Source organism: Castor canadensis, chromosome 8 (genome assembly GCF_047511655.1).
Source record: "Castor canadensis chromosome 8, mCasCan1.hap1v2, whole genome shotgun sequence".
In the NCBI taxonomy this organism is placed as follows: Eukaryota; Metazoa; Chordata; class Mammalia; order Rodentia; family Castoridae; genus Castor; species Castor canadensis.
In genome coordinates this window covers 23,353,698-23,369,461 of record NC_133393.1, presented here as the reverse complement: position 1 = coordinate 23,369,461, position 15,764 = coordinate 23,353,698, and the positions used below count along the sequence as shown (strand labels likewise).

General features: G+C 34.9%; 1 protein-coding gene across 2 annotated transcripts in view; it reads right to left on the bottom strand.

Moving 5' to 3' along the window:
* The window catches only part of LOC141425453 (butyrophilin subfamily 1 member A1-like), a 40,823-nt gene extending 25,274 nt beyond the window's left edge, over positions 1-15,549 (bottom strand). Inside the window, exons 1-4 of one of the 2 annotated variants that reach the window (XM_074081704.1) lie at positions 15,484-15,549; positions 15,260-15,378; positions 5,823-5,843; positions 3,715-3,831 (exon numbers count right to left, since the gene is read on the bottom strand). In XM_074081704.1, coding sequence (XP_073937805.1) covers positions 3,715-3,831; positions 5,823-5,843; positions 15,260-15,311 — 190 coding nt within the window. In that variant the 5' untranslated portion in view covers positions 15,312-15,378; positions 15,484-15,549. The remainder of the gene's footprint in view (positions 1-3,714; positions 3,832-5,822; positions 5,844-15,259; positions 15,379-15,483) is intronic. The other variant, XM_074081705.1, reaches the window with a different exon arrangement.
* Positions 15,550-15,764: the final 215 nt, after the last annotated feature.

Here is a 15,764-nt window from a genome sequence, read left to right as displayed (position 1 = left end):
AAAGGAAAAAAAATTATGAATAAATTTAATCAAGAAGGCAAAAGTCTTGTACATTGAAAAGTAGAAATCATTGCTGAAACAAATTAAAATAAACACAAATAAATGGAAAGGCTTCCCATTTTTCATTGCTTTGAAGACTTCATATTGCTAAGATAACAATACTCCTGAAAATGTTGTGAAGATTCAATGCAATTATTGTCAAAATCCCAATAATATTTTTTTCAGAAATGGAAAAGTTGATCCTGAAATTCGAAGGGAACTGTGAAGGACTATAAATAGACAAAACAATCTTGAAAAAGGAAAACAAATTTCAAAGAATAAATTTTTAAGAACTACAAGGTTACAGTAATCAAAACAGTCTGGCATTTGGAATAAGAATAGGCATAGACACTAATGGAACATAATTGAGAATCCAGAAACAAACTCAGACATCTATTGTCAATTGAGTTTAGACAAAAATGTTTGGACAAGACAATGGGGAGAAAAAATTCTCTTCAAGAACTGGTGTTGATCCAGGTGCTACAGCCAATGCCTATAATCCTAGCTATACAGGAGTCAGATTAGGAGGATGACGGTTCTAGGTCACCCCAGGCAAAAAGTTTCAGAAACCTCATCTCAACCAGTAAAATGCTGGGCACAGTGGCACATGTCTGCAATTGCAGCAAAGGCAGGAAGGGTAAAGAGGATCAAACTGTAGATCAACCCAGGAAAAATAGTGAGACCCTATTTGAAAAATAACTAAAAGTGAAAAGGGTTGGGGATGTGACTCAAGTGGTACAGTGTGGGCTGGTGGAGTGACTCAAGCCTAGCAAGCATGAGGTCCTGAGTTCAAACTCCAGTGCTACCAAAAAAATATTGGTAGAGTGTCTAAGTTCAAACACCAGTACCATAAAAAATGGTATTGAGATAACCAGATATCTATATGAAAATAAAGTTGGCTTCTGAATTCATATTGAGCCAATGAATAAATACAGACAAGAAGCCAACAAGCACATGAAAAGATGCTTAATATCATCAGTTACTGGGGAGATATAAATAAAAAATATAATGAGAAGACACTCCATTTGTAACTTAGAGGTTATTATTTTTTGAATGGAAAACAACTAGAGTTGGTGAGGATATGGGGAAAAGTGAACTCTAGTACATTGCTGATGGAAAAGTGAAATGTTCCTGCTTCTTTGGGAAACACTGGGTCATTTCTCCAAATGTTAGGCATAGTGCATTATATGAGTCATCAGTATATTCCTCACAATAATACCAAAAGAACTAAAAAGGGGCATTCATTGTCCTTCTTGCTGTAGCTGGGATGATAAGCTTATTCTGTTGAGATGGAGTATGGAGAACTTTTTTGCCTGGGTTGGCCTGGAACTGTGATCATCCAGATCTCAGTCTGTCAAGTAGCTAGGATTACAGACTTGAGACATTGTGCCTGCTAAAAATATTTCTTATTTACTTGTAGTTTGTTTTTTCACCCATTGGCTATTTAGAAACATGTTATTTAATTTCCTGACAAATATGCATAGATCTCCTAAATTTTCTTCTGTTGATGTATAAAATTACTCCATTGTGTTTAGAGACCATACTTTATTTCAATCTGTTTAAATGAATTAATACTTGCTTTGTGGACTATCATATGGCCTAGTCTGCAGAATGTCCATGTGTGTTTGAAAATATGAACATTCTTTTTATTTGTTTGCTTGTTTTTATGTTTTTAAAAAATTTATTCATTTGTGCATACACTGTTTGGGCCATTTCTCCCCTCTGCTCCCTGCCTCCTCCCTCTCTTCCCCCTTGCTTCCAGGCAGAACCTGTTCTACCCTTTTCTCCAGTTTTGATGAAGAGAAGACATAAGCAATAATAAGAAAGACAAAGTGTTTTTGCTAGTTGAGATAAGGATAGCTATACAGAGAGATTCCTAGCATTGCTTCCATGCACAAGTGTATTACAACCTGAGTTGATTCATCTCTACCTGAGCTCTTCACTACTTCCCAGACACCTTCCCATATTGACCTCTGTTGCTTCAAGGTTACTGTATTAGCTCCTCTGCAGAGGGCATCAAACACTTTTAAGTTTTGGATTTCCTACCTATCCCCATTCCTCCCATATGTGCTCTCCCCTTAGTGTGTGAGCCAAGTCCAACATCATTGCTATATTTACCCTAGATCTAAAGTCCGCATATGAGGGAGAACATATGATTTTTGGTCTTCTGAGCCTGGCTAAACTCGTGCAGGATGATGTTCTCCAGTTCCATCCCTTTACTTGAGAATGATAAGATTTCATTCTTCTTCATGGCTGAGTAAAACTCCATTGTGTAAATACCACATTTTCTTAATCCATTCGTCAGTTTTGGGGCATCTTGGCTGTTTCCGTAATTTGGCTATTGTGAATAGCGCTGCAATAAACATGGGTGTGCAAGTGCCTCTGGAGTAAACTGTGTCGCATTTCTTTGGGTATATCCCTAGGAGTGGGATTGCTGGATCATATGGCAGATCTATGTTTAGATTTTTAAGAAGCCTCCATATTGTTTTCCAGAGTGGTTACACTAGCTTGCATTCCCACCAGCAGTGTATGAGGGTTCTTTATGAACATTCTTAATTGTATTTTTAACAAAATGTTTTTATTTGATTAACTTCATTAATTTCTATTTATTCTCTATTCTCTAGTTGAAGGATGTCATTGTCATACTTGGCTTCAGTTCTTTTTTTGGTGGCAGTTATTGGTGTTTGAACTCACGCTTGCTAGGCAGGTGCTCTACCACTTGAGTCACTCCACCAGCCCCTTGGCTTTAGTTGTTTAGATATGGTTGACTTTCATGCTTTAATATTTTATAGTAACTTATTTAAAATTTTGTCTATTCAGTCCAGGTGAGAGCCTGATGCCTGGTAGGTTCTCCTGGATATGCTTATATAAACAGCTTCTAAATTCCATGAACATGTTGGAGATTTTCCACATCTCCTTTGTACATCTTGCTCCCCAGCTCTTCTCTATAGTAACCATCTTACTATCTGTATGTAATCCATGATAATGTTGTAAAATTTAAATATGGACAATAATTTCTTTAAAAAATAATAATTTATGAGTCTATTTTCTAATACAAGAAAAATAATTTCTCTATACAGCCATTAAATTTTTTGTTTAACGTTTCTGTGGTAGTGAACTCAATACTTTCTTTGCAGGTATATTCCATACTGTAACAGATCTTCTCACTGAAATACTTGCTTATTACCTACAACTCAAATATGACTACATACCTAATCCTAACAGCTGAAATAACTGAAGATAAATGCTAGATGGATGAATGACAGAATCTTCCTTCAATAGAGAGTTACTTAAATAGTTGGGAAGTTTCACAAGTACCTCAAATTTTGTGCTTTTAATTTTAAACATATTATTTATTTACACTATGAATTGCAAAGAAGTGTATTTAGAACCTTCACAATTTTGGCAGTTGTTTAACTGATGGATTGCAGTTTGCTAACATCTCTAAGCAGTGTTGCCCAGAACTAAGTGAATGCAGTTCCACCAAAAATAAAGAATGGTGTGAGACTGTTGTCTTTGTCTTTAATTCTGCTTCTGTAATGGGAAGGGCATATCCTGCTCATCTCTGTTTTCATTGTTTTTCAGGAGCCATGTCAAAATCTGTCAGAATACTAGACAGTTCGCTAGAGATATCATAACTTACTTACCTATAACACTATATCATAACTTACTTACCTATAGTACTTTGGTAACATTCCTTTTTGAACAAGTAAATAATAAAGGATATCACTAAGCACCAGAGGCAGATATTTCCATCAGCAGTGTCTCTGTTGTTTATTTTGACAAGGGATTCTGAAAAATTAATGGCAGAGAATTTCCTTATTAACATACAGATCAACTGTACTGTGATTTCAAAACATGAGCTTAGTTAAATATACCAAGTAAACTTTATGGATATCACTAAACTCCAGTCTGTATAAACAGAGTTGAGGAATCCCATTACTCTGTGACTTTGATTTCTGAGTGGATTTTATATTTTTAAATCATTGAGAAAAATGAGAACAGGAATGCTATTCCATAGTATAAAAATTACATGAAATTCAAATGTCAGTGTCCACAGAACTCAGGCATGCTCATTCATATATGCATGGCTTTTGACTGCATTTGTGCTACAACAGCAGAACAGTGCTGCTGCAGTCAAGACTTACACAGTGCACTGATGCATTTGTAACTTAATAACATTTAGAGTGACTCAACTGTAGTGAAATGCAACACTCTATTTTATGTCTTTGTTTTATTCCTAAAGAATCACAATCATGTCAAAACAATAAAATAACATTGGACTTTGAATAAAACATTTAAAGTTATATTGGATTGAGGATTAATTTGTTGGTAAATTGTTTTTATTATGCAATGACAATGTAACTGAAAGAATATAATATACAATGACTTTACCAGTTAGCACTCACAACAATATTCTGATATTGTAAAACAACAATAAGAAAAATTGTAAAACCTGAAGTTAAATACCATTACATTACAGCAGAATTTTTTCATAAAAAATATGAAAGTGAGGCTATAATCAAGTAGGTTTCAAGGAGCTCACTTTTTAATCAAGCAAAAGAAACAACCAGTTTTCAGTTAAATTTTATTTGATTAAAACAGCCAAAGAATTATCTAATGAGGAAATAAACTTTATTCTTTTTGTGAGAATATTTTTTCCACTAAAGATATTGGGAGAAATGTCATTAATCAATTCAGAAAACAAGGCATTCTCGTTTGTCCTGAGTCTGATCTTTCCTTTGGAAAGATACATAAAAAAATCACATGTCTTTAATGCAAATGCTCTATATTTAAAAGAATAGATTTATATCTGAAGGCAATAATGTGATTTCATATGATATTCAAGTTATTAAGTTGAAGAAACTGATTTAAATAAACTAAATACTGAAAAGTAAAGTAACTGAGACATAAGTTTCTCACTTTGTCTGATATATTTCAAGTCTCTACTTTTTTAACCTAATTTTAAAATTTAATTAATTTTTATTAGCATGTGTTTAAGTATACAAAGTAAGAGGTCTCATTGTGACATTTCCACACATGCATATATATAATGTACTTTGATCATATTCACACCCTCCATTACACTTCTTATCTTTCACCCTTCTCACTACAGAATGACAATTCTCTATTTCTTAGCCAAATTTCTGAAGGGACAATGGGATTTACTTATGTCATCATCATTGGTGCCATCTGAGAGGGTGTCCGCTAGGCCTCTAGCTGTCCTCCTAGATAATAGTCGTCTATGGATTGGTGCCTTTGGTCTCACATTCCTCCAAAAGTAACCAGGTCACTTGCCTTGGTATTATCTACCAAGTACAATAACATTTTTTCAGCCAATATCATCCTGTAAATCATCTGGTAAAGTTCAGCAATGTCCTATTGCTAAATCAGAAGCTCATTCATCAATCAACTTTCCAAAATCTTCTAAAGCATGTGAACATTACTCTTCCATTCTTCTTTGAGCATAGCCTGATTTTGTCTTTCTATCATAGCATTGATTCCTACATTCTTTCCTATGAGTCTGATTCTCATTTTCTCCCAATTATTTTGTTCTCACAGCTTTGCACTATTTAACATAACCATGACTTTAAACAAAATGAGAACATTTTATTAAATTCAAAAGCAATCTATAATCATCATTGAGGACAATAACATGGCAAATTATATTTCCTTTTCTATTGTATTTGCATAATTTTAGGTTCTAAGCAGCTTCACTAAAACTACAAAAAATGCTTTGGTAAGACACCTCTTTTGTGAAAGAAAATACAAAAGAAACTTACCTCTACCTTCTGAGTGTGCTGCTGAAACAAACAAAAAACAAATTTAAGAAGGTTCTGTAAATATTAAAAAGAGAAATAAATTGGAAAATAAGATCAAAGTAATCCAATGTCATATTACTCCATGAAAAACTGTGTAAACACAATTCATTGATAAAATACAAAGAGACTACTAAAGGTATTTCAAAATCCCAACAATCTAATTTAATTTGTAAAATAATGAAAATAAAGTGTTATCCTTTTTCATTACAAATGTATGTTCTCGAATGCAAGGGCGGGGAACCTGGCTTCTCCATCAAGTAAGATACTGCCATCACATAGGCGAATTAATGTATAATGACTAACCTTTAAATTAGCATTTTATAGTATAAAATAGCCCCAGAAGTTCAGGTGCTGTTGCTGCAAGCTGCAGCGCTGATCTGATGGAGAGTAGTTTATCCCTTTTTTTCTTTATTTTTCTTTTTTCCTATCTCCTAAGAGCAAAAACCCAATGCACAAGTTCTGAAAGTGTCTGGGCTGTCCTGGACCTACCAAAACTCATGGTGTGGAACCTCTGACTGCTGCCTCCCTGAAAACAGGGTTGCTTACCCCAATACCTCTGAGAGAAACTGCCACCCTTTCAGGTGAGCATGTTGCACCATCTGCTCTGGAGAAAATTACATAGTCCAGTGCAGCTTATAGGCAGATTGCACACCTCATGGACAAAGTTGTTGGCCTAATAAATGAAGAGAAAATTCCAGCCCTGACTCTCTTTATTAAGTGCTGAACTGATTGAGTCTGTGTGCTTGGCTTACGCAGTCTGGGGAAAACAACAATACATTATACTACCTTGGATAAACTGGTAAGGAGCTGAAACAAATTGTCTTCCCAGAGAAGAGTGTGAACAAATAGCTAAACTCCAGTTCCCAGACTTGTCCATTGGACAGGAGGGGCTGGTCACTGCTCACAAATCAGCTCCTCATGGTACCATTTTGGAGAACACAATGACCCAAACAAGCCAATTGTGACTTCCCCCCTCCCAACAGCCTGGGTTTAAATATATTAAGGACAACCTCCCAAAACTGTCCAGTAGAGAGGGGCACCATTGATTGCCATAAAGCCCAGCATATCAATCCTAACAAGAGGCAGGCACTCAGAGAAAGCCCTTGTCAGAAGGGATAACATCTAGATTAGAAATCAGAGGGAAATGCCCAGTGCACTCGTTGAACTCAAGGAAACCCTCTCCTTTCCATAACAAGGAAGAAATTCAATATATATACTTTTAAATTTCTTTCTTTTTCCTTTTGCCATTCTGTTGAAATTTTAATTTGCTTCTTCCTTTCTTGTTCCATTTTCTTTTCTCCCCTCTATTTTTCTTTCTTCCATCTCCTTATCTTCCTTTTCTCCTTTTCCCACCACTGTCCCTATTATACCAACTTTATATATTACTCCCATCCTTCTTACCCTTCTGCAATCCCTGACAATAGCACCCTCACCCACAAGGACTAAACCACACCTTTACACACATTAGGGTCTTAGTACCCTGTAGCCTCCACACCTCATGTCTCTTATTCCTCACCCCATCATCCCCCAGTCTCCTCTTCTATCTCCATCATTTTAATTACTTAAGTATCAATCTCTATGCAAACAACTGTTATTTTCACACTACTTTCTCTGTGTAGATAATACCGACAAGGGTTTTTATATATTTTGTAAATAAGTGATGCAGCATTGAATCCATGAATTTGTTATTGCTAAGTTGTACTTCCAGGTTAGTGAACAGAAACATTGCAGTAACCTAACTAACAACTAAGCTAGCTAATGAATAAGAATGAAGTCAAGGGAAAGATAACAGATGATTAAAAACCCAAACAACTAATCAACAGCACATGAGAAAATCTCAAAATAGAAACATGTGGTAAAAAAGAAGGCAGGGAAATATGTCTCCTCAAAAGGTTAATGATCACACAATAGAGGATTTGGCAGACAGTGAATGGGATGAGTCCTCAGTTGCTGAGGTCAGAAAAATCATGATAAGAATGTTTAACAAGCTTATAGGAATTTAAAGAGGACATACAAAAACAAGTCAATGAATCCCAGGAAAATACAGATTGAAAAAAATAACTCTGGGGGACACAGAAACAACTAAATGAACTCAAAGAGAATTTCAACAAACACTGGAATGAAACTAAGGAAATTATTTAAAAAGTGATAAATGAAATAAAGAAGGCAGTATAAGATGTGAAAGAGGAGCTTCAGAAAGATATAAAACATCTCACAAAAATCAAACAGAAACTCTGGAAAAAAAAGTTTCTTAAATAAAAAGTACAGTTGAAAGCCACTTCAGCAGACCAGAACAAGTGGTAGATGGAATTTTAGGGCTTGAATACAAAATAGATATTAAAGAAGAAAACAGGAATACTTAGAGAAAAGTCTGAAGAGTGAAAGGAATATGCAGAACTCTGTGACTCCATCAAAAGACAAAACCTGTAAATGATGGGCACTGAAGAGGGAGAAGAGGTACAAGTCAAAGGCATAAGAAATATATTCAACAAAATGATAGCAGAAAACTTTCCAAATCTTGAGAGATTCCCATCCAGGTACAGGAAGTCTCTAGGACACCAAACAGCCATGACTGAAATAGAATCTCTTCATGGGATATTATAGTTAAGATAATTAGCACAGAGAATAAGGAAAGAATATTGAAAGCTATAAGAGATAAAAATCAAATAACATATAAAGATAAGCCCATCAAAATACAGCACATTTTTTCAACAGAAACCTTAAAAGCAAGAAATGCATGAAGTGAGGTTTTTGAGCACTGAAAGAAAACAATTAAATCCTAGGATACTCTACTCAGCAAAAGCTATCATTCAAAATTAAAGGAGGAATAAAAAACCTCCATGATAAACAAAAACTAAAATAATATATGACCACTAAACCAGTGCTCCAGAAGATCCTCAAAGGAAGTCTACATACAGAAGATGAAAATAAACACAGCCATGAAAGGATGGGAGTTGTTAAATCTCAAGAAAAGAGCAGACAAGTAATTGGAGCATAGACTAGAATTAGAATTAATTATGCACACAAAAATCCTTGCAACTCTAAATGGCAGGAATCACCACATACTTCTCAACATTAACCCTGAACGTTAATGGCCTCAACTCTCCCATCAAAGACATTGATTGGCAAATAGGATTAAAAAGGAAGTCTTGATGGTTTGTTGTTTATAAGAAACCATCCTTACAGCCAGAAAGAAGCATTGGCTTAGTTTAAAGGTTGGAAAAAGATTTACCAATAGATATGTCATGCAAACAACAAAAAAATCAACAAAGATTCTTTAGAATTGAATGACACCATAGATCAAATGGACCGGACAGATGTCTACCAAGTATTCCATCCTGTAACAGCACAATGTACATTCTTCTCAGCAGCCCATGCAACTTTCTCCAATATAGATCACATTTTAGCTCACAAAGGAAGTGTTAAGAAAAAGAAAATTAGATACTGTCTGATGAAAATGAAATAAAAGTAGACCTCAACAAAAAAAGAAACAGCAGAGGATCCAACACCTGGAGACTGAATAACACATTGCTCTATGATAAATGGGTTATTGGAGAAAAAGGGAAGAAATAAAAAAGTTACTGGAATTTAATGAAAATTAAAGTACAAGCTACTAGAACCTATGAGACACAACAACAGCAGTGCTAAGGGGAAAGTTTATACCCATGAAAGTATATATTAAAAGCACAGAAAACTCTCAAATAAATGACCTAATTCTGTCTGCATCTAAACCTCTCAGAAAACAAGAACAAGCTAAACCCAAAAGTAGCAGAAGGAAAAAATAAAAATATGAGTCAAAATCAATGTAATAGAGATTGAAATAACCACAAAAAGAGTCAACAAAACAAAAAACTGGTTCTTTGAAAAGATGAATAAGATTGACAAACCCCTAGCAAATCTGACTAAAATGAGGAGGGGAAAGACCCAAACGAATAAAATTAAAAACAAATATGGGGAGATCACAACAAAAACCAATCAAAATTCAGGGGATTATTAAGGATTACATTGAAAACCTTATATTCAAATTAATTGGAAAATCTAGAAGAAATGAACAAATTTCTAGACACATTTGACCAACCAAAATTCAACCAAGAGTATATATGTCACCTAAATAGATCTATACCAAGCAATGAAATTAAAGCAGCAATAAAGAGTCTTCCAAAAAAGAAAAATCCAGGATGTGAGGATTCACTATTGAATTCTATCATACCTTTAAAGAACTAATATAAAATTCCTCAGTCTTTTCCATGAAATAGAAAGGGAAAGAACAGTGCCAAAATCATTCTGTGAAGCCAGTATTACACTCATTCCAAAACTGGAAAAGGACAAACAAAAATAGAGAATTATAGGCCAGTTTCTTTAAGAGTTTAGATAAAAAAATTCCCAATGAAATACTGCAAAACTGAATTCAACAACATATCAAAAAGTTCATACAACATAATCAAGTCAGTTTTATCCCAGGGATTCAAGGATGGTTCAAGACATGCAAATCATTAAATGTAATACAACATATAATCAGAAGCAAACACAAAAACCATATGATCATTTCAATAGATGCATAAAATACCTTCAACAACATTCAACATCCTTTCACAATAAAAGCTCTGATGAATATAGGAGTAGAAAGAATGTACCTCAGCATAATAAAGGTTATATACAATATGCCTGTAACCAACATCAGACTAAATGGGGAAAAAATGAAATCATTCCTCTAAAGTCAGGAACTAGACAAAGGTGCCCACTGACTCCACTCTTGTTGAACATAGTCCTGGAATTCCTATTCAGAGCAATAAGACAGGAAGAAGAAATAAAAGGAATTCAAATAGGAAAGGAAGAACTCAAACTATCCTTATTTGTAGATGATGTGAATTTATATGTAAAAGACCTTGAAGACATCATCAAAACCTTTCTAGACATCATAAATACCTTCAGCAAACTAGCAGGATACCAAATCAATTTACAAAAAATTAATATACCAACAACAAACAGACTGAGAAAGAATATAGGAAAACAATTCCATTTATAATAGCTCAAAAAATGCCTAGGAATAAACTTAACAAAGGAAGCGAAAGACCTTTATAATGAAAACTATAAACCATGGAAGAAAGAAATTGAAGAAGACTATAGGAGATAGAAATATCTCCCATGTGCATGGATTGGCAGAATAATATTATGAAAATGGTTATATTATCAAAAGCAATATACATGTTCCATTCAGTGCAAAATTCCAGTGAAATTTGTTGCAGATTGAAAAATCAATCCTATGGAAGGGATGAATTCAAGTAAAATATATTTGATACATTGTAAGAACCTTTGTAAATACTCCCAAGTACTCTCACCCAGCACAACAATAATTAAAAACAAACAAAGAAAAATCAATCCTAAAGTTCATATGGAAGAACAAAAGTCCTCGAATAGCTAAGGCAATACACAGCAAAAAGAGCAATGCCTTAGATATCACAATTCATGGCTTCAAACTATGCTACAGAACCATAGCAAAAAAACCCGCATGGTATTGGCACAAAAACAGACATGAAGACCAATGGAATAGAATAGAGGACCTGGATATGAATTCACACAGTTCTGCCCACCTTATTTTTGACAAAGGTGATGAAAACATACAATGGAGAAAAGACAGCCTCTTCAACTGTTGCTGGGAAAAGTGGATATCTGCATGCTGAAAACTGTCTCTTGCCCTGTACAAGTATCAACACAAAGTGGATGAAAGACCTTTCTATAAGGTCTGAATTTTTGAAACAACAGTGGGAAGTAGTAGAAAATATACTGGAAACTATAGGCATAGGCAAAAACTTCTTAAGTAGAATTCCAATGGCTCAGTAAATAAGAGAAAAGATGAACAAATGGAACTGCATCAAACTAAATAATTTCTGGATAGCAAAAGAAACAATCACTCGATTTAAGAGACTGCCCACAGATTGGGAGAAAATCTTTGCCAACTATTCATTTGATAAGGGACTAATGTCCAGAATCCACAGGGAACTCAAAAAACTCAACCTGCCAAGAATCCACAACCCAATGAAGAAATGGCATATGAATTAAGCAGGAAATTTTCAAAGGAAGAGGTACAAATGGCTAATAAATACACGAAGAAGAACCTCCCTGGCCAGAAAAGAAATGCAAATCAAAACTACACTAAGATTTCATTTCACCCCAGTTAGAATGGCTATCATCAAGAACACAAGCAACAACAAAAGTTGGTGAGGATCTAGGGAAACAGGAACCCTTATACACTGTTGGTGAGAATGTAAATTAGTACAACCATTATGGAAAGCAGTATGGACAGTACTTAAAAAACTAAAAATAGAACTGCCAATGATACCATTCCTGGGTATATCCCAAAGGAATGTAAGTCATGATACAATAGAGAAATGTACACATTAATGTCTATTGGAGCACTATTCACAATAGCCAACCTATGGAAACAATTCAAAGGCCCTACAACTGATGAATGGATTAAGAAAATGTGGTATACATATACAATGGAGTTTTATTCAGCCATAAGGAAGAATGAAACCATGTGGTTTAAAGGTAAATGGATGCAATTGGAGGATATCATGTTAAGTGAAGCAAGCCAGGTTCAGAAAGACAAAAGTTGCATGTTTTCTTATACATGAATGATAAATCCAAGAGATAAATATATACACAAAAACAAATGTGATCATATACAAACTTATAGGTAGACCATGTTTGTTAATAGAACTACTTTATGGAACTCTGGGGAGTACGAAAAGAAAAAGAATTTTAGAGAATCAACAATATAAAAATATGTTACATCTGTGCAGGTAGAGGATATAATGATACATTGAAAGCTGTTGAATAGTGGGGTGTGGGAGGGAAGAGGTAAAGGAGAATAATGGAAGGGGTTGAACAGACCAAAGTAAAATATTCTCACAGTGGGAGATACATAGAGAAAGTCCTTTGAAAATTGACTTTGGAATTAATAATGAAAGAGGACTGCAAAATAGGTAGTGTGAGGGGTACCTGTGGGAGGTGGGAGAGTGAATGGAGGACATGAAGGTGAGGTAATATGGTTGATGGCATTCATGTACATATACAAAATAGAAAGACAAAACCAAAAAAGATAGAGTTGTTCTAAAAAATGTCTTTACACAGAGGAAAAAAATGACAAAATACTTATGAAATCTCACTTATTTTGTAACTTGATAAGAAACAGTCTTGTATTTGTTATTTCTTTCTCATAAGTTTAGCTTGAAAAAAATAGTTCTGCAGATTCATCTGAAGTCATATTAGAGCACAGTACTGCACCAGGCCAGAACTGAGGGGCAAAAGGAAAACATGCTTCACATCTTCAGGTGTCAGTCTATTGCTGTGTGTCTGTTCCTACATGTGACATCATCAGTTGTCATCCAAAAACTTACTAAACCCTGCAGAGTGGGGAAATTTTCACACTAGCATTAACTCTTCTTGATCTGAATTGAAAATCATTCATATCTATCAATTATTTCAAACTAGCAAGAGACATTTATACTATTTAATTTAAAAACTTCTATCAATACCTAATCAGTAGCTACATGGTTTCCCACTTGAGTGCCCCAGATAAAGCAACTTATGCTGCATTTTAGATGTATATAACTCTAATTTCATATAGTTACATTAATGGAAATGTTTGTCATTATCTGTTTTAAACCTGCCATTTTAATATTTTCAGTATATATTCTGTTTGCTCAATAGGAAGACTTCCAGTATTTTAAAATAGTTATTTCTTCCTCTAAAGTATTCTTTCAAAGTTACAAAAAAATTAGTATATTTAAATTTCTATCTGATTCTCAGTTTTCAGACCCTTCATAATTCTGTATCTATATTCTATTTTTAAAAATCTAAGTTTCCTTTAAGCTGAGTTTCCCAGTATTAAGCACCAAAGTCTAAATCCAATGTGATCAAAGGAAAGTGTCATGCCAACTGTGCTTGGAAACTATTGCTGTATTGAGAAGTTCAGAATATGCTCATTATTACTCTCAACACAATGACGAAATGTTTTAAGGAAGGGGAAAGGTCTCTTCAGATCTTATAGGAACATGTCATTTTCATTAGAGATGAAATAATAACAAATGATAACTATTAGAGCTGCAATACATGTGGTTAGACTGATCTTGTGTTATTTCTTTATTCCAAGGTTTCTATTCCAAGCCTAGAAACTCTTATGGTTGACTCAAAGATCAAACACTGGTGCTATTTTTGTTTGTTCCCTTTCAAGAAGATTCTACACACACAGCCAAGCAAACGTTTCCACCGGAGACCTAAACTATACCATCTCTTTTCAGGGAGGGGACACTAAGGTGACTCTGAGAGCTGCTCAAGTTAATTGTCTTATGACTTGGTGAAGCTGTGAGGAAGCTCTTGTCCTGGAAGATGATGACCACTTAGTGTGTCAGCTCGTTTGGACCAGAGTGAGGAGAGTCCACTTGTCTAACCTCAGTTGAAGCTGCAGTCAAGCATTGGAATTTCTACCTAGGGGGAAAGTATATGAATTTTATGGGAGGGTAGCTTTAACCTATTCTGCTGATGTCTAGAATTAAATTTCCCTGTTTCTTTAACTGTCATGGGTAGAACTCAGTGACGTATATAATGGGTCAAGTTGATTATTAATTTTTCCAAACATCAGAAGTTAACAAGTTGCTCACAGTTTCACACATAAACTTTTTCAGTGCTTTTCAGAAATTTAGATACTCTAGGCTGGGGCTCTACTACATTCTTAACACCTCCACTTAGTACACATTGAAATATTTTCACCATGAAATTAATAGCCTTTTAGAATTCCAAAGCTGTATGTTGTTTAAAAGAAGCTCTTGTTTCATTATTATGCAGACAGAAAACTGAGAGAGTTAGTTTTCAATCCTGCAAGGTTGTTTTTTTAGTAACCCTATCAACATCACATTTCTCCAGTGCCAGCTTCTGGTTATGTTTTTTAATAATAAATTACTTTCTAATGACATGTTGAAAAAGAAGTAAGATCATTCGAGGAATCAGAATTGTGAAGTTGGAGTAGAGAAATTAACAAAATTTGTAATATTCAGGAAACATGTTACCCAGGAGTATCAAAGATAGGATGATGAGAAATGTAGGGAGGGAGACACAATCCAAAAGTTAGGGTGCCCTGGTGGAAGGGAAAAGAGATGGAAAAGAAAGCAATGCCCAGTTTACCAGTAGGATGGTAAATGTGAATCCCTTTGAGGCAAATAAGTAGGGAATGAAAAGAAATAAGGTGTCACATTGACCAAGCCTGAAAGAAACAGATTTAGATCTTATGCCTCCTCTGGGGTCTGACTTAAATACATTTGGTAGAAGGGCTAGACATATAGGTTCATACACACATCTATACATGCACAAATAACAGCAGTAACTAAAATAAAACTCACCTTCATGTCCCCCATACTTTGCAGGTAATTGATCTTTCGACTGAGTCACCATCTCAGGAAGGATTTGGTTTTAGTTCTGTCACTCTTGGCCTGCAGGAAACTCCCAGCTATGTTCTGATCTGGGTAGGCAGGAGATGGAATGTCTTTTTAAAACCAGCGGGAGGACACTACTCCACCCCTACCCCCAACAGTATCCCTGGGCTAGAAAGAAGATTCAGTCTCACAAATTAAAATTTTGTCCCGGAGTTCTGCAGCCAAATGGAGTATGGAGTTAACTTAAAGAAGAGCAGTTGCTAGACTCTGGACCTCATAGGATCATAAAACAATATTTCAGTTGCAAGTGTTCATTTGCTCCTTTGAATACAGGTGCAACTCACAAATGTCAGACCAGATTTCCATGCTGGACTTTTCTCTCCATAAAAATCAACCTTAGTGAGAGTGCATAATGCTGAAAGAGGGAGAAATTTTATGTTCACGTGAAAATTTATAGACAAATCAAACTAAT